General features: G+C 49.1%; 2 protein-coding genes across 3 annotated transcripts in view; both read left to right on the top strand.

The window, feature by feature from the left end:
* lrrc34 (leucine rich repeat containing 34) overlaps positions 1 to 14963 on the top strand; it is an 89931-nt gene extending 74968 nt beyond the window's left edge. Inside the window, exon 7 of the mRNA XM_078203762.1 lies at positions 14682 to 14963. Within this exon, the coding sequence (XP_078059888.1) occupies positions 14682 to 14963 (282 nt within the window). The remainder of the gene's footprint in view (positions 1 to 14681) is intronic.
* Positions 14964 to 21039: 6076 nt separating this feature from the next.
* LOC144482556 (leucine-rich repeat-containing protein 31-like) overlaps positions 21040 to 24892 on the top strand; it is a 120286-nt gene continuing 116433 nt past the window's right edge. Inside the window, exon 1 of one of the 2 annotated variants that reach the window (XM_078201519.1) lies at positions 21040 to 21220. The gene's annotated coding sequence lies outside the window, so the exon portion shown is untranslated. The other variant, XM_078201520.1, reaches the window with a different exon arrangement.

The raw sequence follows: 24892 nt of genomic DNA, 5'->3' as shown, positions 1-24892 counted from the left end.
TTTTCATAAATGACCTGGATGAGGAAGTGGAGGGATGGGTTGGTAAGTTTGCTGACGACACCAAGGTAGGTGGTGTTGTGGATAGTTTGGAGGGATGTCAGAAGTTGCAGCGAGACATAGATAGAATGCAAGACTGGGCGGAGAAGTGGCAGATGGACTTCAACCCAGATAAGTGTGTGGTGATCCATTTTGGCAGATCCAATGGGATGAAGCAGCAGTATAATATGAAGGGTACCATTCTTAGCAGTGTAGAGGATCAGAAGGACCTTGGGGTCCGGGTCCATAGGACTCTTAAATCGGCCTCGCAGGTGGAGGATGCGGTCAAGAAGGCGTACGGCGTACTGGCCTTCATTAATCGAGGGATTGAGTTTAGGAGTCGGGAGATAATGCTGCAGCTTTATAGGACCCTGGTTAGACCCCACTTGGAGTACTGCGCGCAGTTCTGGTCACCTCATTACAGGAAAGATGTTGAAGCCATTGAAAGGGTGCAGAGGAGATTTACAAGGATGTTGCCTGGATTGGGGGGCATGCCTTATGAGGATAGGTTGAGGGAGCTTGGTCTCTTCTCCCTGGAGAGACGAAGGATGAGAGGTGACCTGATAGAGGTTTACAAGATGTTGAGAGGTCTGGATAGGGTAGACTCTCAGAGGCTATTTCCAAGGGCTGAAATGGTTGCTACGAGAGGACACAGGTTTAAGGTGCTGGGGGGTAGGTACAGAGGAGATGTCAGGGGTAAGTTTTTCACTCAGAGGGTGGTGGGTGAGTGGAATCGGCTGACGTCGGTGGTGGTGGAGGCAAACTCGTTGGGGTCTTTTAAGAGACTTCTGGATGAGTACATGGGATTTAATGGGATTGAGGGCTATAGATAGGCCTAGAGGTGGGGATGTGATCGGCGCAACTTGTGGGCCGAAGGGCCTGTTTGTGCTGTGGCTTTCTATGTTCTATGTTCTATGTTCTATGGTTCACCACATTCACCCCTCCTTTAAAAACAAAGGCCGGTGGGGCAAAAAAACAGTACGAACTGTCCATATATTCACAAGTTCAGTCGTATCAGAGGTCCGCACCGTCTCTGCGACCTCCGCAGCACTGGCGGTAGCGCCGGTTCTGGTGACCGTGGTGACCCTCTCTCCAAGGTGGTGTCCAGTGACTCCTCCAGTTCCTCACGGACGGGTGGACCTCGAGGTGGCGACAATCTCCTGGACTCAGGCAAGCCTCGAGGTGGCGACAATCTCCTGGACTCAGGCAAGCTGTACACGGGAATAAGAGGATTAAGTGGAGGTCCCGATACTGCCCGCGCCGTGTCAGGAGGGGAGAGAATGGGCAAAGGAACCCTAACCAGGGGTGCGGGAGCGACAGGGGTTTCCAGGTCCCCTGCAGGCGCCAGATCTCTGATAGAGACCGTGTCCTCTCGCCCGTCAGGATATGCTACATAGGCATATTGAGGGTTGGTGTGGAGGAGATGGACCTGTTCAACCAAAGGGTCGGACTTGCGGCTCCTAACATGCCGCCGCAGGAGGACAGGTCCTGAGTATGTCAACCAAGAGGAAGACGTCCTAGGGAAGGTAAACATCCGCTCATGTGGGGTAGCGTTGGTTGCCGTACACAGGAGGGACCGGATTGAATGGAGCGCATCAGAAAGTACCTTTGCCAACGGGAGACTGGAAGACCCCTAGACCTCAACACCAGTAAGACAGCCTTCCAGACTGTAGCGTTTTCTCTTTCGACCTGCCCATTACCCCTGGGGTTGTAACCCGTAGTCCTACTTGAGGCAATTCCTTTAGAGAGCAGGTATTGCCTCAAGTCGTCACTCATAAACGACAAACCCCTATCACTGTGGATATAACTGGGGTAGCCGAACAGGGTAAAAAGACTCCACAGGGCTTTGATGACCGTGGCAGCAGACATATCAGAACAGGGAATGGCAAAAGGGAATCGGGAGTACTCGTCAACCACGTTGAGGAAATACACATTCCGATCTGTCGAAGGAAGGGGGCCCTTGAAATCAATACTCAGTCGTTCAAAAGGGCGAGTGGCCTTAATGAGGTGTGCCCTGTCAGGTCGGTAGAAGTGCGGTTTGCATTCAGCACATACCTGGCAGCTTCGAGTTATTGACCTGACATCCTCTATGGAGTAGGGCAGATTCCGGGCCTTTACAAAATGGAAAAACCGAGTGATCCCCGGATGGCAGAGATCATTGTGGAGGGCCTATAGCCGGTCCTCCTGCACACTGGCACATGTTCCACGCGACAGGGCATCTGAGGGCTCATTGAGCTTCCCCGGACAGTACATGATATCATAGTTGTAGGTGGAGAGTTCGATTCTCCACCTCAAGATTTTATCATTCTTGATTTTTCCCTTTAACGTGTTGTTGAACATGAAGGCCACGGACCGCTGGTCCGTGAGCAGGGTAAATCGTTTTCCAGCCAAATAATGGCGCCAATGCCGTACAGCCTCCACAATGGCCTGAGCCTCTTTTTCCACAGAGGAGTGCCGAATTTCAGGGCCTTGGAGGGTGCGAGAGAAAAAGGCGACGGGCCTGCCCGCCTGGTTAAGTGTGGCGGCCAGGGCGAAATCAGATGCATCACTCTCCACCTGGAAGGGGATAGACTCATCGACAGCGTGCATCGTGGCTTTCGCGATGTCAGCTTTTATCCCTTCAAAGGCTAAACGAGCCTCTGCTGCCAGGGGAAAAGAGGTAGATTTTATGAGCGGACGGGCTTTGTCCGCATAATTGGGAACCCACTGTGCGTAATACGAGAAGCAGCCTAAGCATCTTCTCAGTGCTTTGATGCTAGTGGGTAGGGGAAGTTCAAGGAGGGGACGCATACGGTCTGGATCGGGGCCGATGACCCCGTTTTCCACCACGTATCCAAGGATTGCTAGGCGGTGCTTGCTGAATACACACTTCTCCCTGTTATAGGTCAGATTCAGGCGAGACGCAGTGCGTAAAAACTTCAGGAGGTTGGCGTCGTGGTCCTGCTGGTCATGGCCGCAGATAGTGACGTTGTCCAGGTACGGGAAGGTAGCCCGTAGCCCGTTTTGGTCCACCATTTGGTCCATTTCACGCTGGAAGACCGAGACCCCATTAGTGACGCCAAAAGGGACCCTTAAGAAGTGGTAGAGATGGCCATCCGCCTCAAAGGCCGTGTATTTTCGGTCCTCTGGGCGAATGGGGAGCTGGTGGTAGGCTGACTTCAAGTCGATGGTGGAGAACACCCGGTACTGCGCAATCTGGTTGACCATGTCAGATATGCGCGGGAGAGGGTATGCGTCCAGCTGCGTGTATCTATTAATGGTCTGACTATAGTCTATGAGCATCCGGGGCTTGTCTCCAGTCTTAACCACCATGACCTGCGCTCTCCATGGGCTAGTGCTAGGTTGAATGATCCCTTCCCTGAGGGGCCGCTGAACCTCAGATCGAATAAAGATCCGATCCTCAGCGCTGTAACGCCTGCTCTTAGTTGCGATGGGCTTGCAGCCTGGCACGAGATTTTCAAATAAAGAAGGCGGGGTGATTTTGAGTGTCGAGAGACTGCACGTGGAGCGCGCTGGGCAATTTGGAGGCTGCTGTTCTCCCACTGAAAGTGGAGGGAGTGGCCCATCGTGCTGCAGGGTCACACTCCATAAAGTCTAGTCCTAGGAGTATCGGAGCGCAAAGGTGCGGTAACACGAGGAGCCTGAAGTTCTCATAAACTGTGCCCCGCACCGTTAGAGTTACCATGCAGCTCCCAAGAACGGTAACAGATCGGAACCTCGACGCCATCGAGATTGTCTGCCTGACAGTTTGTACTCGGAGAGCGCACCGTTTCACGGTATCCGGATGAATGAAACTCTCCGTGCTCCCGCTGTCAAACAGACAATGTATCAGGCGTCCGTTTACCTCTATGTCCATCATGGACTTGTCGAGTCTGTGAGGCTTGGCCTGCTCCAGGATGATTGACGCCACTGTTGGATCCCGAGTGCAACTGCAGGCAGCTGAGATGGTCGATGATGAGGACCCCTGCTGGTCGTCTGCGGCCGGTGTCGACCAAAATGGCTGCGCCCATGGATCGCACGTGGTCGATGGCGTTGAAAGTGGCGGCAATCGCAAGTCGCACATGTCTTGCGTCGTCGTCTTCAGGAATGGCGGCACCCGTGAATCGCACGTGGTTGAAGACATCGACGAAGCTGGAGACGAGGAGACGGATCCTGGGGAGTCACACGCAGCACTGCTTGGCTTCGAAGGGGGCTTCGCTCGGCACACTTTAGCATAGTGCCCTTTCTTTCCACAAGCGGAGCAAAATACCGTCCTGGCCGGACATCTCTGGCGAGGGTGCTTCGCCAATCCACAGAAATAGCACCGTGGGCCTCCTGGAGCTGCCGCAGCCGTCAGGTCCAAGATTGAAAGCACGATCGCGCAGTTCCTAGGAGCCGCTGGGTAGAGTTGAGTCGGTGGCTGTACTTGTCACGATGTTCCCACGTGGTCGGTGGGGTAAGTTTCAAGACTTCTGGAGGCCGTTTCCATCGCATCAGCCAATTCCACCATCTTAGCTAGGTCCAAGTTACCTTGCTCCAGCAGCCGCAGGCGAATATAGGATGAGCCGATTCCCGCCACGAACGCATCTCGGATCAGATCGTTAGTGTATTAAGTAGCCGACACTGGCTTGTAATTGCAGGCTCTGGCTAGCTGCTGAAGTTCGCGCAGGTACTGTCCCGTCGTTTCGCCGGGCTGCCGCCGTCAAGTGGCTAGTAGGTGACGAGCATGAATCTCGTTTGGCGGTTTGTTGTACAGCTTCTTGAGTAATTCGATGGCCTCTTTGTAGTCTTGGGAATCGCGGATTGTTGCATACACAGTGTCGCTTACCCTTGCGTGGAGGACCCGCAATCTGTTGGCGTCGTTTTGGACTGCTGTTGAGATGTTGATATGATCCTGGAAACACTTCAACCAATGGTCGAAAGTGTTCGACGCTCCAGCGGCACGCGGATCTAAGGTAAGCCGATCGGGTTTTAACATTTGCTCCATGTTTTTTTTTCAAAACAAAAATTGTTGCTAATAAAATTGATGCGCGATTAATTCACTTGGGAGGCTGGATCGTACCCGGGAAATAAAGGCTTTTATTAGCAACAAGAATAGAGCATACTGCTTAACAATATAATCCCAGACTAAAGGGTCACTAGGAAGTGCAGTGACCTTTATACTCCTATAGGAAGGCGGAGCCAACCGGAGTGTACCACAGAACAATGCCAACAGGTGGAACACCCCAACCCTAACCCCAACAGTAACAAGAGTAACATATGTAAAAGTACCCATAGTGATAACCATCTATGGTTCAGTACCCATAGTGATAACTATCTATGGTTCACCACAAGGTGATAAGGTCAAAATTGGGGCCTGAAGTATTTGAACCATGCTGAATCCAGAAGTCTTTAAAGTGTCCAATCAGAAGTTGGGGTCCTGTCCCTCTGGCTTGTCTTATGCTTTGCTGGACATTAAAACAGGTTAAGATCAGAAATGTGACGATGAGAGAAAGGTGGTGAGTTGAAATGGCAGCAACAGGAAGCCCAGGGTCATGCTTGCAGACTGAGTGGAGGTCTGCAAAGTGGTCACTCAGTTTGTATTTGGTCTCCCCAATGGAAAGGAGACTTCACTGTGGACAGCAAATACAGGAAACTAAAGTGAAAGGACTGCGATAATCACTGCTTCACCTGGAACCAGTGTCTGGGATGATGGATGGTGAGAAGGGAACAGTGAATCAGGCAGGTGTTAAACCTCCTGCGATTGCATGGCAAGGGGATGAGATGTTGGGGTTGATAGAGGAGTGGGGTAGGAGGTCATGGAGGGAATGGTCCCTTCATAATGCTTACCACAAGTGTCAGTCTGCGTCTTGTTTTCATGTTTTTGCTTTCAGACAGAGCTGTCCCTTAAAATCCTAGAATCTTAGAATCCTACAGTGCAGAACAGTAAAGGAATTAAGGGTTATGGTGAGCAGGCGGGTAAGTGGAGCTGAGTCCACGAAAAGATCATGGGCGGCACGGTAGCACAGTGATTAGCACTGCTGCTTCACAGCTCCAGGGACCTGGGTTCGAATCCCGGCTCGGGTTGCTGTCTGTGTGGAGTTTGCACATTCTCCCTGTGTCTGCGTGGATTTCCTCCGGGTGCTCCGGTTTCCTCCCACAGTCCAAAGATGAGTGGGCTAGGTTGATTGGCCATTCTAAATTGCCCCTTAGTGTCCCGGGATGCATAGGTTAGAGGGGTTAGTGGGTAAATATGTAGGGGTATGTGGATAGGGCCTGGGTGGGATTGTGGTCGGTGCAGACTCGATGGGCCAAATGGCCTCTTTCTGCACTGTAGGATTCTATGATTCTATTAATCATCTACTTTATGATCTTATTGAATGGCGGAGCAGGCTCGAGGGGCCAGATGGCCTACTCCTAGTTCTTACGTTTTTAGAAGGAGGCCATTCAGCCCATCGAGCCTACACTGACCACAATTCATCCCAGGCCCTTTCCCTGCAACCCCACGTATTTACCCTGTTAATCCCACTGACACTAAGGGACAATTTAGCATGGCAAATCAACCTAACCTGTACATCTTTGGAGTGTGGGAGGAAACCGGAGCACCCGGAGGAAACCCACGCAGACACAGGGAGAACATGCAGACTCCACGCAGATAGTGACCCAAGCCGGGAATCGAACCTGGGTCCCCGGTGTGAGTCAGCAGTGCTAACCACTGAGCCACTGTGCTACCCTATTCTGCTATTAAAACATTCTGCTATTTTGCTTTCAGACAGCGCTGACCATTATTCTGCTATTCACACATGCTGTGCTTAATCCTATGGGCAGAACTTTCCCATAGTTTGTCAAGAGTGTCAGATTCTGACTGAAAACCGGCGACTATCTCTCCAGATTCACCACTGAGTTTTCAGACCAGATTTTCTGGCACCCTGCCACAAAAGCCCCGGGGGGGCGGGGGGGGGGCGTGGTTTACAGTGCTAATCCGGTGGAGCGGGACCTTATAGAACCGGCAAGGTCGAGGCATCCTCTTTCAAGGACATCTTCATCAGCCGAGAGTTGAAACTTACCCCAGCTGCCCCCCATCCCCACCACGATGGTGTCAGGTGCACTCCTCCCTCAACAGCACGGTGATTGGGGGCTCTCACCCTCACCCCATGTCACAGTCACCAGGGGCATCCCCCTGCACCCCCCCCCCCCCCCCACCCTCCCGCCACTTCCAAGGATAACAGCCAATGTGGCAGTATCACTGACGCTCCCTCCTGTAATGGCAGATCCAATATGTACCCAATAGGCGGAAATGTCGGAGCAATAAGTTCAGGGAACCCTGGATGTTGAGGACAATTCAGGACTGGATAAGGAAGAAGAGAAAGGCTTTTAGCAAATCCAAAGGGAGCAATTCAGCTGCGGCCCTAGAGGAATATAGGAAATGCAAGAGAGAATTTAAAGCAATTAGAAGAGCAAAAAGGGGGATGAAAAAGGACTTGCAAACAAAATTAGAGAGAATCCTAAAATATTCTACAAATACATTAAGGGATGAGGTGAACCAGGGAAAGAGTAGGGCCCATTAGAGACCAAGGGGGCAATCTGTGTGATGCTGCAGGGCATTGGAAGGGTGTTAAATGAATACTTCTCATTGGTTTTCACTCAGGGAAAGGGGAATATAGGTATGGAATTCAGGAAAAGGGACTGTGAGGAACTTGCACAGTTTTACACAGGAAATGAGGAGGTGTTGGAGGCTCTGACGGGCTTACAAATGGACAAATCCCCAGGCTCGGATGAATTGTGCCCTAGGCTGCTGTGGGAGGCAAGGGAGGAGATTGCAGGGGCTTTGACCCAAATTTTCAATTCCTCTCTGGCCACGGGGAAGATGCCAGATGACTGGAGAACAGCTACTGTGGTTCCACAATTTAAGAAAGGCTGTCGAGATAAGCCAGAGAAGTACAGACCAGTGAGTCTCACGCCATTGGTAGCGAAACTACTGGGGAAAATTCTGCAATTCTGAGAATTAATTTCCATTTGGAAAGACATGGGTTGCTCGGGGATAGTCAGCATGGCTTTGTCAGAGGGAGGTCACGTCTAACAAATTTGATCGAATTTTTCAAAAATGTGATTGAGTGTGTAGATGAGGGGAGTGCAGTCAATGTCGTTTATATGGATTTTAGCAAATCCTTTGACAAGGTCCCACATGGGAGATTGATTGAGAGAGTTAAACCACATGGAATTGGGAAACTTGGCGAGATGGATCAGAAACTGGCTCAGTAATAGGACACAAAGGGTTGTGGTAGAAGGCTGTTTGAGTGACTGGAGGCCGGTGTCCTGTGGCGTACCACATGGTTCAATGCTGGGTCTCTTATCTATATTATTTAGTCCAACAATGTGCGGGAAATGATAAGTAAGTTTGCAAATGACACCAAGATTAGTAGTTTGGTTAATAGTGAAGAAGAATGTCCAGGCTACAGGAAGGTATAAATGGGCTGGTCAGATGGGCAGAGCAGTGGCAGATGGTATTTAACCCTGAAAAGTGTGAGGTGATGCACTTTGGAAGAAGAAACAAGACGAGGGAGTATTTAATGAATGACAGGACTCTGGGATGCTCAGAGGAACAGATGGATCTTGGGATAATTATTCACAGATCCCTGAAGGCGGCAGAGAAGGCAAATAGGGTAGTTAAGCAGACATATGGGACATTGGCTATTATCAGTCGTGGCATAGAGTATAAGCGCAAGGAGGTAATGTTGGAATTGTACAGAGTGCTGGTTAGGCCACAGCTGGAGCACTGTGTGCAGTTCTGGCACCAGGCAGTGCCAAGGAGGTGGGGCCAACTCAAAGGGCAGGGGGACGCTGTGCACTCTGCAGCCAAGATCGGTCAGTCTGTGCGGGGGGTGGGAGGGTGGTGGTGGTAGAAGAGGGGGGGGTGGTTGGGCAATGGGTCCGTGCAAGGCAGACTGGATGGGCAATTGATCAGTCCATGTAGCAGGGGGTGGGGACGGGGAATCAGCCGAGGAGAGCAGCTACAGCCAGGGGGAAGGTGCCTGACAGATCTCTGCTATTGAGAGATCTGCGTGTGCGTAATGGCGCCCTCTGCTGCCATCTGTCAGCTTTCGGCAATCTCAGGCCCCACTCCCTCCCCCTGCTGGCGGGAAACAGGTTCTGCTTCATTTTTTCTTCAAAGTGAAGGAAGATTTGATTTTAACTCGTCCAAACTTTGTCGTTTTCACGCTCATTCGGCACTTGGAATTTTTTTGGCAAGATATTGGTAAGTGTCTATCTTGCATATATTGTTGTAGAATCTTGTCTGATCTTCTGAAATGGGAAGGGGCCGGATTCTTCAACCTTGCCTTCGCTGGGATTCTCCCGGTGCGGGGAGTGCCGAATTCTCCGCAGGCACGAATGGCTGGAGGATTCCGGTCCAGGTAATGTGTGAGGGTCGGATAATTGCACAATTACATTACACAAAGAACAAAGAACAGTACAGCACAGGAAACAGGCCCTTCGGCCCTCCAAGCCTGTGCCGCTCCTTGGTCCAACTAGATCAATCATTTGTATCCCTCCATTCCCAGGCTGCTCATGTGACTATCTAGGTAAGTCTTAAACAATGTCAGCGTGTCTGCCTCCACCACCCTACTTGGCAGCGCATTCCAGGCCCCAACCACCCTCTGTGTAAAAAACTCTAATACCTGAGTTATACTTCACCCCTCTCACCTTGAGCCCGTGACCCCGCGTGATCGTCACTTCTGATCTGGGAAAAAGCTTCCCACCATTCACCCTATCTATCCCTTTCATAATCTTGTACACCTCTATTAGATCTCCCCTCAATCTCCGTCTTTCCAGGGAGAACAAGCCCAGTTTACCCAATCTCTCCTCATAGCTAAGACCCTCCATACCAGGCAACATCCTGGTAAACCTTCTCTGCACTCTGTGGCCTGACCAGCGTTTTATACAGCTGCAACATCAGACTCCAGCTTTTATACTCTATACCCCATCCTATAAAGGCAATCATACCATATGCCTTCTTCTCCACCTTCTCCACCTGTGTTGCCACCTTCAAGGATTTGTGGACTTGCACACCTAGGTCCCTCTGTGTTTCTATACTCTTGATGGCTCTGCCATTTATTGTATAACTCCTCCCTACATTATTTCTTCCAAAATGCATCACTTCGCATTTATCTGGATTAAATTCCATCTGCCACCTCTCCGCCCAATTTTTCAGCCTATCTATATCCTGCTGTATTGCCCGACAATGCTCATCGCTATCCGCAAGTCTAGCCATCTTTTTGTCATCCGCAAACTTGCTGATAACACCTGTTACACCTTCTTCCAAATCATTTATATATATCACAAATAGCAGAGGTCCCAGTACAGAGCCCTGCGGAACACCACTGGTCACAGACCTCCAGCCGGAAAAAGACCCTTCGACCGCTACCCTCTGTCTCCTATGGCCAAGCCAGTTCTCCACCCATCCAGCCACTTCTCCTTGGATCCCATGAGCCTTAACCTTTTTAACCAACCTGCCATGTGGGACTTTGTCAAATGCCTTACTGAAATCCATATAGACGACATCCACGGCCCTTCCTTCATCAACCGTTTTTGTCACTTGCTCAAAAAACTCCACCAAATTTGTAAGGCACGACCTCCCTCTTACAAAACCATGCTGTCTGTCACTAATGAGATTGTTCCGTTCTAAATGCACATACATCCTGTCTCTAAGAATCCTCTCCAACAACTTCCCTACCACGGACGTCAAGCTCACAGGCCTATAATTTCCTGGGTTATCCCTGCTACCCTTCTTAAACAACAGGACCACATTCGCTATCCTCCAATCCTCAGGGACCTCACCTGTGTCCAAAGAAGCGACAAAGATTTCTGTCAGAGGCCCAGCAATTTCATCTCTCGTCTCCCTGAGCAGTCTAGGATAGATGCCATCAGGCCCTGGGGCTTTGTCAGTTTTAATGTTCCCTAAAAAACCTAACACTTCCTCTCTTGTAATGGAGATTTTCTCTAGCGGGTCAACACCTCCCTCCGAGACACTCCCGGTTAACACGTCCCTCTCCTTCGTGAATACCGATGCGAAGTATTCATTTAGGATCTCCCCTATTCCCTTGGGTTCGAAGCATAGTTCCCCTCCTTTGTCCCTGAGAGGTCCGATTTTCTCCCTGACAACTCTTTTGTTCCTAATGTATGAATAGAATGCCTTAGGATTCTCCTTAATCCTGCCTGCCAAGAACATCTCATGACCTCTTTTTGCCCTTCTAACTCCCCGTTTGAGATCTTTCCTACTCTCTCTGTATTCCTCCAGAGCTCCATCAGTTTTCAGTTGCCTGGACTTAACGTACGCCTCCCTTTTCATTTAAGAACATAAGAACATAAGAACATAAGAAATAGGAGCAGGAGTAGGCCATCTGGCCCTTCGAGCCTGCCCCGCCATTCAACAAGATCATGGCTGATCTGAAGCGAATCAGTTCCACTTACCCGCCTGCTCCCCATATCCCCTAATTCCCTTATCGATCAGAAAACTATCTACCCATGATTTAAACATATTCAGCGAGGAAGCCTCCACCACTTCAATGGGCAGAGAATTCCAGAGATTCACTACCCTCTGAGAGAAGAAGTTCCCCCTCAACTCTGTTCTGAACCGGCCCCCCCTTATTTTGAGGCTGTGCCCTCTAGTTCTGGTTTCCCTTCTAAGTGGAAAGAATCTCTCCACCTCTACCCTATCCAGCCCCTTCATTATCTTATATGTCTCTATAAGATCACCCCTCATCCTTCTAAACTCCAACGAGTACAGACCCAATCTGTTTAATCTCTCCTCATAAACTACACCCCTCATCTCCGGTATCAACCTGGTGAACCTTTTCTGCACTCCCTCCAAGGCCAATATATCCTTTCGCAAATAAGGGGACCAAAACTGCACACAGTACTCCAGTTGCGGCCTCACCAGTGCCTTGTACAGTTGCAGCAAGACCTCCCTGCTTTTATATTCTATCCCCCTCGCGAAAAAGGCCAACATTCCATTTGCCTTCTTGATCACCTGCTGCACCTGCAGACTGAGTTTTTGCGATTCGTGCACAAGGACCCCCAGGTCCCTCTGCACAGTCGCACGATGTAATTTTTCTCCATTTAAATAATATTCCAATTTACTATATTTTATCCAGATCCTCAATTTCCCTGGTTATCCACGGCTCTCGAATCCTACCTTTCCTATCTTTCCTTTTTACAGGCACATGCCTATCCTGCAGCCTTATCAATTGTTCCTTAAAAGACTCCCACATGCCAGATGTGGACTTACCCTCGAACATCCTCTCCCAATGAACGTCCACCAATTCCTGCCTCATCCGGCTATAGTTAGCCTTCCCCCAATTTTGCACCCTGCCCGTAGGACAGCACTCATCCTTGTCCATTACTATCCTAAAGTTAACAGAGTTGTGGTCACTATTTGCCACATGTTTCCCTACCGAAACTTTGACGACGTGACCGGGTTCATTTCCCAGAACTAGGTCCAGTATAGCCCCCTCTCTAGTCGGGCTATCTACATACTATTCCAAAGAACCTTCCAGTATGCATTTTACAAATTCCTCCCTGTCCGGAACCCCAGCTCTAAGCACTTTCCAGTCTATACCAGGGAAATTAAAGTCCCCCCTATTTTTTCTGCACCTATCCAGAATCTCCTGACATATCCTTTCCTCCACTTCCCGTGGGCTGTTGGGTGGTCTGTAGTACCCCCCCAGCATAGTGACTGCACCCTTCCTGTTTCTGAGTTCCACCCACAGTGACATGACCCCTCTAAGTTGTCTACCCTCTGCACCATGGTAATATGCTCCCGAACTAATATTGCTACCCCCCCACCATTTGTAGCCCCTCCTCTGTCTCGCCTAAAATGCTTATACCCCGGAATATTCAGCTGCCAGTCTTGTCCTTCTTTTAACCAAGTCTCCGTCACCGCAACCACATCCAAATTCCGCGTAAGCTTTAAGGCCCTAAGTTCGTCTGTTTTACCCGTTACGCTCCTCGCCTTGAAGCAGATGCTCTCCAGACCTCCATGCTCACTCAGGTCATCCTCCTCCAGAGTGCTCCTCTTCTTAGCTAGCCTTGGCCTGTCCCCCAGCTCAACCCCAGCCGCAGTACTTACTGACCTACTGTTTTGTTCCCCACCCCCCTGCTACACTAGTTTAAATCCTGCCGAAACACTCCAGCAAAACTTCCAGCCAGGATATTTGCTCCCTTCCAGTTAAGGTGTAACCCATCCTTTCTGTACAGTTGCCATCCTGACTTGAAGACTTCCCAGTTATCTATGAATTTGAAATCCTCCCTCTTGCACCAGTCCTTTAGCCATGCGTTCAACTGTAGAATCTCCTTGTTCCTAGCCTCACTTGCACTAGACACCGGGAGCAGTCCAGAGATTGCTACCCTGGAGGCCTTACTTTTTAGCCTAGCACCCATCTCCCTGAATTTCTCTCGTATGACCCCCCTGCTCTTCCTACCTGCATCATTTTCACCAATGTGTATAATTACGTCCGTTTGACTACCTTCCTTTTTTAATATGCTTCCTACCCCCTCGGAGACATCCAGTACCCCGGCACCAGGGAGGCAGACTACCATCCTGGATTCTCGTTCACTCCCACAGAACCGCCTGTCCGTGCCTCTAACCATTGCGTCCCCCACCACTATCGCTCTCCTAAACCCCTTCTTTCCCTTCCGGACCCCTGAGCCTGTCTCCGTGCAGGCGATCTGGTCCTCGTGGCTTACCTCTGGAGGGTCATCACATCCAAGACATGAAGAGACTGATCAGTTTGTGTCAAAGGGCTTGGGCAGAACCCAGAATTTCATAATGTGGAGATGCCGGAGGATCACCTGATGAAGAGGCAGCGCTCTGAAAGCTCGTGGTTCCAAATAAACCTGTTGTACTTTAACCTGGTGTTGTCAGAATTTCATATCCTTTAATGAGTATTAATTAATTTGATTACATCAACTCTAAAGGAGTGTAGTGGGAAAAATCACAAAGATGGGTACCTGACACACAAAATGGTTGCCTGGAAAGAGACATTAAGCAGGCACTGACTTTTAGCACAGACAGCTACTTAAAATTAAAACATGCAGCAGAGACAGTTATTTAAAGTTAAACATGCAGGGAACAAATACTGCAGGAAGCCAGTAAGAGCTTGAGGCACTTTAAAGATAAGAACAGACCCAGGACAATAAGGTCTGATAAAGAGATTAGCCATAGATGGGAACACAAATACATAAATGCAGCAAAACCATAGACCGAAACTAGTCATTGATAGAGGAAATGTATCCATTCTATGAAACAATGCGATGTTAAATGCCCATGTCTATATCTGTCTGATTGTAACGATGTGTTAACTATCGATCACCATAATCTGTCTACTCAACTGTAACGATGTGTTAAATGGCTAATGTCCGGACTATCCATTGTATGAAAAGTATAAAAATGCTCAACTGCTATTGTATTAGTGAGAAGGTAACTGCCAAGTACTGCGGAGTACCAGTGCTTTCTCCCTTGAAGCTTTGTGTCCGAAATAAAGCTGTATTGTTGAACCTCCAGTCTGACTCCGGTGGTAATTTTCCCACAACAGGAGCACGGCAAATTAGAAATACTTTATTTGGGAGCAGCAGCTGAATGGAAATTCTGTAGATTCTTGGCCTTTAATTCGGCTCATTTAATATTTCAGGATTTTGCAAATCTATTAAAGACTGGACGTTTGAAAGAGAAGAGAACAGACATCAGCCCGTACTGGATTGATGGGCGGGTTTACCTGGCTGAACTTGCTCACGGGCTGCAGATGAATTATTATTGGGCTCCCACGTATGGCGAGAGGGATGGTGCAGCTTTAAATGCCAACACGTACCTGCTGAAAGAGCCCCAGACTTCCATAAGCCAGATCGATATAGAAGAATCGACAGATGCTTCCAGCACTGAAGGAGGAATTTACTTCTCTGCTAGTTCCATTTAACAGTTATCCAGACAATTCCATTCTCTAATTCCCTTTGAAAATTATTACCGAACCAACTGGCACCTCCCTTTCAGACAGCACATTCCAAATCATAATAGCTCACTGTGTCAAAGATATTCTCACCTCCCATCTGATTCTTTTGCCAATTACCTTAAATTCACACCCTTTTATTATTGGCCCCTCAACCAGTTATTTCCTTATTTACCCCATCAAAACCCTTCAAAATGTTTAACACTTCTATCAAATCTCATCACCTTTGTTCGGCGGAGAGCAATCCTAACTTTTCCAATCTCGCCAAATAACGGAAATCCCAAATCCCTGAAAACATTCTCATCAATCCCATTCCTAAAATGTGGTGCTCGGAATTGAACACCATACTGCAGCTTGAACCAGTATTTACGATAATGTCCTTGGTTTGTACTTTGTGCTTTGATTCAAATATTCCATAACCTTTTTAACACCTTAATCTTGGCATCTTCAAGAATTGGTGTTTGTGAATCCCCAGGTCGCAGTTCATATATCCACTGTTAAATTTAACCATTTAGACATACGAAATCTCAGACTGTTTGAAGAAAATAGTTGTGTCAAATAAATATTTAACCTAATTATCAATTGTATCAATGTGGTATTTCTGTCCCTGCTAATTGTCGTGTTTAGTTTTGCTCTGACTCTCACTCAATGAAGATCTGAATGTCTTGTATTCAATGTTCGAACCAATGAAACCAAGCATGCTCAATGCCTTCTTCACCACCCTGTCCACCTGTGACTCCGCTTTCAAGGAGCTATGAACCAGTACCCCTAGATCTCTTTGTTCTAAACTCTCCCTGAGGCCCTACCATTAAACTGAGTATTGACATTGAGGGCAGCATGGTGGCACAGTGGTTAGCACTAATGCCTCACAGCTCCAGGGACCTGGGTTTGATTCCTGGTTTGGGTCACTGTCTGTGTGGAGTTTGCACATTCTCCCCGTGTCTGCGTGGGTTTCCCCCAAGTGTTAGGGAACTGGAGCTGGAGTTGGAGGAACTTAGGATCATTAGGGATGCAGAGATGGCCATAGACAGAAGCTTCAGGGATACAGTTACTCCGAGGAATGAAAATAGATGGGTGACGGTGAGAGGGGCTGGGAAGAAGCAGTCGGTGCAGGGATCCCCTGTGGTCGTTCCCCTTAGCAATAAGTATTCCGCTTTGGATACGGTTGAGGGGGACGACATACCAGTGGTGAGCCGCAGTGAGAGGATCTCCGGCACTGAGTCCGTCCCTGTGGCTCAGGAGGGTAAGGAGGAGAGCGGGAGGGCAATAGTTATTGGGGACTCGTTAGTTAGAGGGATAGATAGGAGGTTCTGTGGCAGCAAAAGAGACTCGAGGATGGTTTGTTGCCTACCGGATGCCAGGGTCCGTGACGTCTCGGACCGTGTTTTCCGGATTCTTAAGGGGGAGGGGAAACAGTCACAAGTCGTGGTACACATTGGTACCAACGACATAGGTAAGAGAAGGGACGGGGATTTAAAACAGGAATTTCGGGAGCTGGGCTGGAAGCTGAGAGCAAAGACAAAACATGTGGTCATCTCTGGTACGCTACCGGTGCCACGTGATAGCGAGTTGAGGAACAGGGAGAGAGTGCACTTAAACATGTGGTTGCAGGGATGGTGCAGGAGGGAAGGTTTCAGATACGTGGATAATTGGAACACGTTCTGGGGAAGGTGGGACCTCTACAAACAGGACGGGGTGCACCTGAACCAGAGGGGCACCAATATCCTGGGAGGGAAATTTGCTACGGCTCTTCAGGGGGATTTAAACTAATTTGTCAGGGGAGTGGGAAAAGGAGTTGTAGTCCGGAAGTCAGTGTTGAGGGTGGTGAGATATTGGGGAAGGTATCAAGGTCAAGGGTGGGTACCGGTAGACAGGAAGATGGGTTGAAGTGTGTCTACTTCAATGCAAGGAGCATCCGGAACAAGGTGGATGAACTTGGGGCGTGGATTGCTACTTGGGACTACGATGTTGTGGCCATTACGGAGACGTGGGTAGAACAAGGACAGGAATGGTTGTTGGACGTTCCGGGGTATAGATGTTTCAGTAAGTGTAGGGAAGCTGGTAAAAGAGGTGGAGGAGTAGCATTGTTAATCAAGGATAGTTTAACGGCTGCGGAAAAGCACTTTGAGGGGGATATGCACACTGAGGTAATATGGGCTGCAGTTAGAAACAGGAAAGGAACGGTCACGTTGCTAGGAGTTTACTATAGGCCCCCAAATAGTAATAGAGATGTGGAGGAAGAAATTGCTAAGCAGATTATGGATACGTGTGGGGGTCACAGGGTAGTTGTCATGGGGGACTTTAACTTTCCAAATATTGATTGGAACCTTTGTAGGTCAAATAGTTTGGATGGGGCACTTTTTGTGCAGTGTGTGCAGGAGGGTTTCCTGACACAATATGTGGATAGGCCGACAAGGGGTGAGGCCACATTGGATTTGGTACTGGGAAATGAACCGGGCCAAGTGTTAGATTTGGTTGTGGGAGAGAACTTTGGAGATAGTGACCACAATTCGGTGTCTTTTGTTATTGCAATGGAGAGGGATAGGGCGGACGGCAGGGCAAGGCTTACAATTGGGGGAGAGGTAATTATGATGCGATTAAGCAAGAATTAGGGGGCATAAGATGGGAACAGAAACTGTCAGGGAAAGGCACTGATGAAAAGTGGAACTTTTTCAAGGAACAAATACTGGGTGTCCTTGATAGGTATGTCCCTGTCAGGCAGGGAGGAAATGGCCGAGTGAGGGAACCGTGGTTCACAAAAGAGGTGGAATGTCTTGTGAAAAGGAAGAGGGAAGCTTATGTAGGGATGAGGAAACAAGGTTCAGATGGCTCGATTGAGGGTTACAAGTTAGCAAGGAATGAGCTGAAAAAGGGGCTGAGGAGAGCTAGGAGGGGACATGAGAAGTCCTTGGCGGGTCGGATCAAGGAAAACCCCAAGGCTTTTTACTCTTATGTGAGGAATAAAAGAATGACCAGGGTGAGGTTAGGGCCGGTCAAGGACAGTGGTGGGAACTTGTGTATGGAATCAGTAGAGATAGGCGAGGTGATGAATGAATACTTTTCTTCAGTGTTCACCAAGGAGAGGGGCCATGTTTTTCAGGAAGAGAAGGTGTTACAGGCTAATAGGCTGGAGGAAATAGATGTTCGGAGGGAGGATGTCTTGGCAGTTTTGAATAAACTGAAGGTCGATAAGTCCCCTGGGCCTGATGAAATGTATCCTAGGATTCTTTGGGAGGCGAGGGATGAGATTGCAGAGCCTTTGGCTTTGATCTTTGGGTCCTCGCTGTCCACGGGGATGGTGCCAGAGGACTGGAGAGTGGCAAATGTTGTTCCTCTGTTTAAGAAAGGGAATAGAAATGACCCTGGTAATTATAGACCGGTTAGTCTGACTTCGGTGGTTGGTAAATTGATGGAAAAGGTCCTTAGGGATGGGATTTACGACCATTTAGAAAGATGCGGATTAATCCGGGATAGTCAGCACGGATTTGTGAAGGGCAAATCGTGCCTCACAAATTTGATAGAATTTTTTGAGGAGGTAACTAGGTGTGTTGATGAAGGTAGGGCGGTTGATGTCATATACATGGATTTTAGTAAGGCGTTTGATAAGGTCCCCCATGGTCGGCTTATGATGAAAGTAAGGAGGTGTGGGATAGAGGGAAAGTTGGCCGATTGGATAGGTAACTGGCTATCTGATCGAAGACAGAGGGTGGTGGTGGATGGAAAATTTTCGGACTGGAGGCAGGTTGCTAGCGGAGTGCCGCAGGGATCGGTGCTTGGTCCTCTGCTCTTTGTGATTTTTATTAATGACTTAGAGGAGGGGGCTGAAGGGTGGATCAGTAAATTTGCTGATGACACCAAGATTGGTGGAGTAGTGGATGAGGTGGAGGGCTGTTGGAGGCTGCAAAGAGACATAGATAGGATGCAAAGCTGGGCTGAAAAATGGCAAATGGAGTTTAACCCTGATAAATGTGAGGTGATTCATTTTGGTAGGACTAATTTAAATGTGGATTACAGGGTCAAAGGTAGGGTTCTGAAGACTGTGGAGGAACAGAGAGATCTTGGGGTCCATATCCACAGATCTCTAAAGGTTGCCACTCAAGTGGATAGAGCTGTGAAGAAGGCATATAGTGTGTTAGCTTTTATTAACAGGGGGTTGGAGTTTAAGAGCCGTGGGGTTATGCTGCAACTGTACAGGACCTTGGTGAGACCGCATTTGGAATATTGCGTGCAGTTCTGGTCACCTCAGTATAAGAAGGATGTGGAAGCGCTGGAAAGAGTGCAGAGGAGATTTACCAGGATGCTGCCTGGTTTGGAGTGTCGGTCTTATGAGGAAAGGTTGAGGGAGCTGGGGCTGTTCTCTCTGGAGCGGAGGAGATTGAGGGGAGACTTAATAGAGGTTCATAAAATGATGAAGGGGATAGATCGAGTGAACGTTCAAAGACTATTTCCTCGGGTGGATGGAGCTATTACAAGGGGGCATAACTATAGGGTTCATGGTGGGAGATATAGGAAGGATATCAGAGGTAGGTTCTTCACGCAGAGAGTGGTTGGGGTGTGGAATGGACTGCCTGCAGTGATAGTGGAGTCAGACACTTTAGGAACATTTAAGCGGTTATTGGATAGGCACATGGAGCACACCAGGATGGTAGGGAGTGGGATAGCTTGATCTTGGTTTCAGATGAAGGTCGGCACAACATCGTGGGCCGAAGGGCCTGTTCTGTGCTGTAATGTTCTATGTTCTATGTTCTATGCTCCGATTTCCTCCCACAGTCCTAAAGACATGTAGATTAGATGAATTGGCCATGGTGAATGTGTGGGGTTATAGGGCTAGGGCGTAGGTAAGATACTCTCTCAGAGTCGGTGTTGACTCGATGGCCGAATAGCCTCTTCTGCACTGTAGGGATTCTATGCCTGCCTTGAAAAAAACCATTGCTGTCAGCCACAAATCAGTCAACAGTGAGAACTGGTAGTTCCCCAAAGGAGAATAGTCCTGGCCGTCTGGAACAATGGAGTGGGATGCACTTTCCTTTCTGCTCCCTCTCTCCGACGTGGCAATGCCTGTGTGTGTGTGTGTGTGTGGTCACCCCAGCGAGGGGCACAGGTCAGGCTAAAGGTCAGACAGAAGAGGGTGTGAGTGACCATTGTGACCCTCTGCCCCACGCCAGCAAGAAGAGCAGCTTCTGACCCCAATCTGCATGAACATCATCAGTGTTGTGTTTTAAACTGAAGCGACATATTTCAGATCAGAGTGAGAATGGAGACTGGGACTGTCTGGGCTGTCAGACTGAGACTGAGCAGAGACAGGGAGTGTCTGGGCTGTCAGACAGGGAGTGTCTGGGCTGGGAGTGTCTGAGCAGAGACTGGGAGTGTCTGGGCTGGGACTGTCTGGGCTGTCAGACTGGGACTGTCTGGACTGCCAGACAGGGAGTGTCTGGGCTGGCAGAGTCTGGGCTGGGACTGTCTGGGTGGCAGGGTGTGTCTGGGCTGGGAGTGTCTGCACTGTCAGACAGGGAGTGTCTGAGCTGGCAGAGTCTGGGCTGGGAGTGTCTGGGCTGGTAGAGTCTGGGCTGTCAGACTGAGTCTGGGCTGGGAGTGTCTGGGCTATCAGACAGGGACTGTTTGGGTTGTCAGACAGAGACTGTCTGGGCTGGGAGTGTCTGGGCTGTCAGTCAGGGAGCGTCTGGGCTGGGACTGTCTGGGCTGGGAGTGTGTGTGCTGTCTGACAGAGACTGGACTGGAGTGTCTGGGCTGTCAGACTGAGTCTGGGCTGGGAGTGTCTGGGCTATCAGACAGGGACTGTTTGGGTTGTCAGACAGAGACTGTCTGGGCTGGGAGTGTCTGGGCTGTCAGTCAGGGAGAGTCTGGGCTGGAACTGTCTGGGCTGGGAGGGTCTGAGCTGTCAGACTGGGACTGTCTGGGCTGTCAGACAGGGAGTGTCTGGACTGGGTTGTCAGGCAGGGAGTGTCTGGGCAGAGTCTGGGCTGTTGTGAGCAGTTTCTGTCTGTTGGGTGGGGTTTTATTGATTGTTCCGGGGGGAGGAGCGGGATCGGGACTGATCTCTGCTGCTCACTCATTCCGGAAACTTCCAGCAGCGACTCCGAGAATCCGGCTCCCGTCCCCGGGGCTCCAGCCTCCCCGTCCCCGGAGCTCCAGCCTCCCCGTCCCCGGGGCTCCAGCCTCCCCGTCCCCGGGGCTCCAGCCTCCCTCTCCGGCTCCTCTCCTGGAAGGTCAGTAACTCCGGGTTTTTCTCTGAATTCTCTGCTTTTCTCCTGAAGTTTTCTCCAATCCCGGGAAACCGCAGCAAAGTTTTAGTGAGAATTTAAACCGGAATTTTCGGGATTTGTTCATGTTTAAAATGATTAATTTTTATTAAAGTTGCAAAGGGAAAATCTTTATCCAGCGCCTCGCTTCAAAACTCCAATTCCATTGAATCCAATTCTCGGTTCCGAGCTGCTGGGTTTGCTCTTTCCAGTCCCTCCCCATTCTCAGCTCCTTCCAGACCCGCTGGGATTTTCCAGCCTTTCCTCTTTGGATTTCAGGTTCCAGCATCCTAGGAATTTGCTTTGCCCTCACCATCCTGACTGGGAAATATATCCCATTCCCATAGGGTGGCACAATGGTTAGCACTGCTGCCTCACAGCGCCAGGGACCCGGGTTCGATTCCCGGCTTGGGTCACTGTCTGTGCGGAGTCTGCACATTCTCCCCGTATCTGTGTGGGTTCCTCCGGGTGCTCCGGTTTCCTCCCACAATCCAAAGATATGCAGGTTAGATGGATTGGTCATACTAAATTTCCCCTTGGTGTCAGAGGAATTAGGGTTAAATATGTGGGGTTAAGGGGATAGGACCTGGGTGGGATTGTTGGCAGAGCAGATTTGATGGGCTGAATGGCCTCTTTCTGCACTGTAGGATTCTATGATTCCCGCACTGTCACTGGGTCAAAATCCCTCACTAACAGCACTGTGGGTGTACCTACATCACACAGACCACGACGACCCGCGAGTAATTAGAATCCCTACAGTGCAGAAAGAGGCCATTCGGCCCATCAGGTCTGTACCAACCACAATCCCACCCAGGCCTAGGATGGACAATAGAGGCTGGCCTCACCAGTGACTCCCACATTCTGTAACTGAATAAAAGCAGCTGAAATATTTTCCCATTGTTGCACTGGTGACTTTTCAAACATTTTTCCTTTAAGTGAATAACAGTTTGATTTTTGGTGAAATGCGACCGTTTATCTTTTTACTGACAATTCTGTGCCTGCTTTGAGGAACTGGAAGAATCTACTTTTGATTTGCTGACAGAATGTTGGACCTTGAGTATTATCTGAATAATTTGGGCCAGAATTTACAGTTACACCCGCCCTGCGGTAAATTAAGTTTTCTGTAGTTTTATACTGGGAGTTGCTGCGAGTGAGTCAATGCCCTCAACAGAAAATCTGAGACTGTTTAAATGTTGCATTCTGAACTGGAAGAGTCTCAAATAGTGAATTTAATACAAATCAGCTGCAGAAAATGAAAGATTGGGGCAAAGAAAAATTGGATTGTGAAAGGGGAAAACTGAGAGCAAGAAAAAATAAAACAAGCTAGTAATCTTATGATTGCTCCCAGTGCCACATGCCAGTGAAATCAGAATAGTAAAACAAATCGCGTCGGTTACAGGCACGGACAGGCGATTCTGTGGGTGCGAACAGGACTCCAGGATGGTAGTCTGCCTACCTGGTGCTGGGGTACTGGATGTCTCCGAGCGGATAGGAGGCATATCAAAAGGGGAGGATAAAGAAACGGATGTCATTGTACACATTGGTGCAAATGACGTAGATAGGAAGAGCAGGGGGATCCTACGAGAGCAATTCAGGGAGTTGGGAAATAGGCTAAAATGTAGGGCCTCCAGGGTGGCAATCTCTGGGCTACTCCCAATGCCTAGGGCCAGTGAGGCTAGGAATAGGGAGACAGTACAATTGAATGCTTGGCTAAAGGACTGGTCCAGGAGGGAGGGCTTCATATTCCTGGATCACTGGGAAGTTTTCAAGAGAGGATGGCACCTGTACAAGAAGGATGGGTCACAACTAAATTGGAAGGGCACGAATATCCTGGCTGGGAGTTTTGCGAGTGCAGTTCGGGTGGGTTTAAACTAATATGGCGGGGGGTGGGGATCAAAAAATTAGGTCTACAAGGGTAGAGGCTGGGGATGAGCTTGGGGCCAGGACAAGGCTGGCAAAGAAGAAGAGCACTCTGGGGGATAATGACCTCACTGGGCCTGGATGTCTGGAGTGCATCTACTTCAATGCAAGGAGTGTAGCAGGTAAGACAGACGAACTTAGGGCCTTAATGCTTACGAGGAATTTGGATGTGGTTGCGGTGACAGAGACTTGGTTGAAAGAGGGACAGGACTGGCAACTGACTATTCCGGGGTACAAGTGTTTTAGGCGAGACAGAGGAGGGGCCAAAAGAGGTGGGGGAGTAGCAGTATTAGTTAGAGAGCATATTACAACGGTGCAGAGGGAGGATAATTCAGAGGGGTCGTGTAATGAGTCAGTGTGGGTGGAGCTCAGAAACAGGAAGGGTGTCGTCACTATGTTGGGGGTATACTACAGGCCCCCCAACAGCCCAAGGGAAGTGGAAGAACGGATATGTCAGGAGATAATGGATAGGTGCAGGAAAAATAGGGTTGTTGTCGTGGGAGACTTCAATTTCCCTGGTATAGACTGGAAATCGTGTAGGGCTGGGAGTCTGAATGGGGAGGAATTTGTAAAATGCGTACAGGAAGGTTCTTTGGAACAATATGTAGATAGCCCGACTAGAGAGGGGGCTATACTGGACCTAGTACTGGGGAATGAGCCCGGTCAAGTCTTCAAAGTTTCGGTAGGGGAACATGTGACAAATAGTGACCACAATTCTGTTAGCTTTAGGATAGTGATGGAAAAGGATGAGTGGTGTCCCAAGGGTAAGGTGTTGGATTGGGAGAAGGCTAACTTTATGGGATTAGGCAGAAATTGGCAGCTGTTGATTGAGAGAGGCTGTTTGAGGGTAAATCCACATCTGGCACGTGGGAGTCTTTTAAGGAACAGTTGTTAGGGCTGCAGGATAGGCATGTGCCTGTAAAAAAGAAGGATAGGAAGGGTAGGATTCGAGAACCATGGATAACCAGGGAAATTAAGGGATTGGTCAAAAAGAAAAGAGAGGCGTACGTTAGGTCCAGGCAGCTAAAAACAGAGGGAGCTCTGGAGGAATACAAAGAAAATAGGAAAGAACTCAAACGAGGAATTAGAAGGGCAAAAAGGGGTCACGAAATGTCCTTGGCAGACAGGATTAAGGAGAATCCCAAGGCATTTTATTCATACGTTAGGAACAAAAGTGTTGTCAGGGAAAAAATCGGAACTCTCTGGGACAAAAGTGGGGAATTATACTTGGAGCCCAAAGAAGTAGGGGAGATCCTAAATGAATACTTTGCGTCGGTATTCACAAAGGAGAGGGATGTGTTGACTGGGAGTGTCTCGGAGGGGAGTGTTGACCCGTTAGAGAAAGTCTCCATTACAAGGGAGGAAATGTTAGGTTTTTTAGGGAATATAAAGACTGAAAAATCCCCAGGGCCTGATGGAATCTATCCAAGGCTGCTCAGGGAGACGAGAGATGAAATCGCTGGGCCTCTGATGCAAATATTTTTCTCATCACTGGACACAGGTGAGGTGATGTGGAGATGCCGGCGTTGGACTGTGGTAAACACAGTAAGATGTTTTAACCTGGTGTTGTTAAACTTCTCACAGGTGAGGTCCCAGAGGATAGCTAATGTGGTCCTGTTATTTAAGAAGGGTAGGAAGGATAACCCGGGAAATTATAGGCCGGTGAGCTTGACGTCCGTGGTAGGGAAGTTGTTGGAGAGGATTCTTAGAGATAGGATG

This window comes from Mustelus asterias, chromosome 3 (genome assembly GCF_964213995.1).
Source record: "Mustelus asterias chromosome 3, sMusAst1.hap1.1, whole genome shotgun sequence".
NCBI lineage: Eukaryota > Metazoa > Chordata > Chondrichthyes > Carcharhiniformes > Triakidae > Mustelus > Mustelus asterias.
The sequence above is the reverse complement of the archived record's forward strand: the minus strand, read 5'-3'. Positions and strand labels throughout refer to the sequence as shown.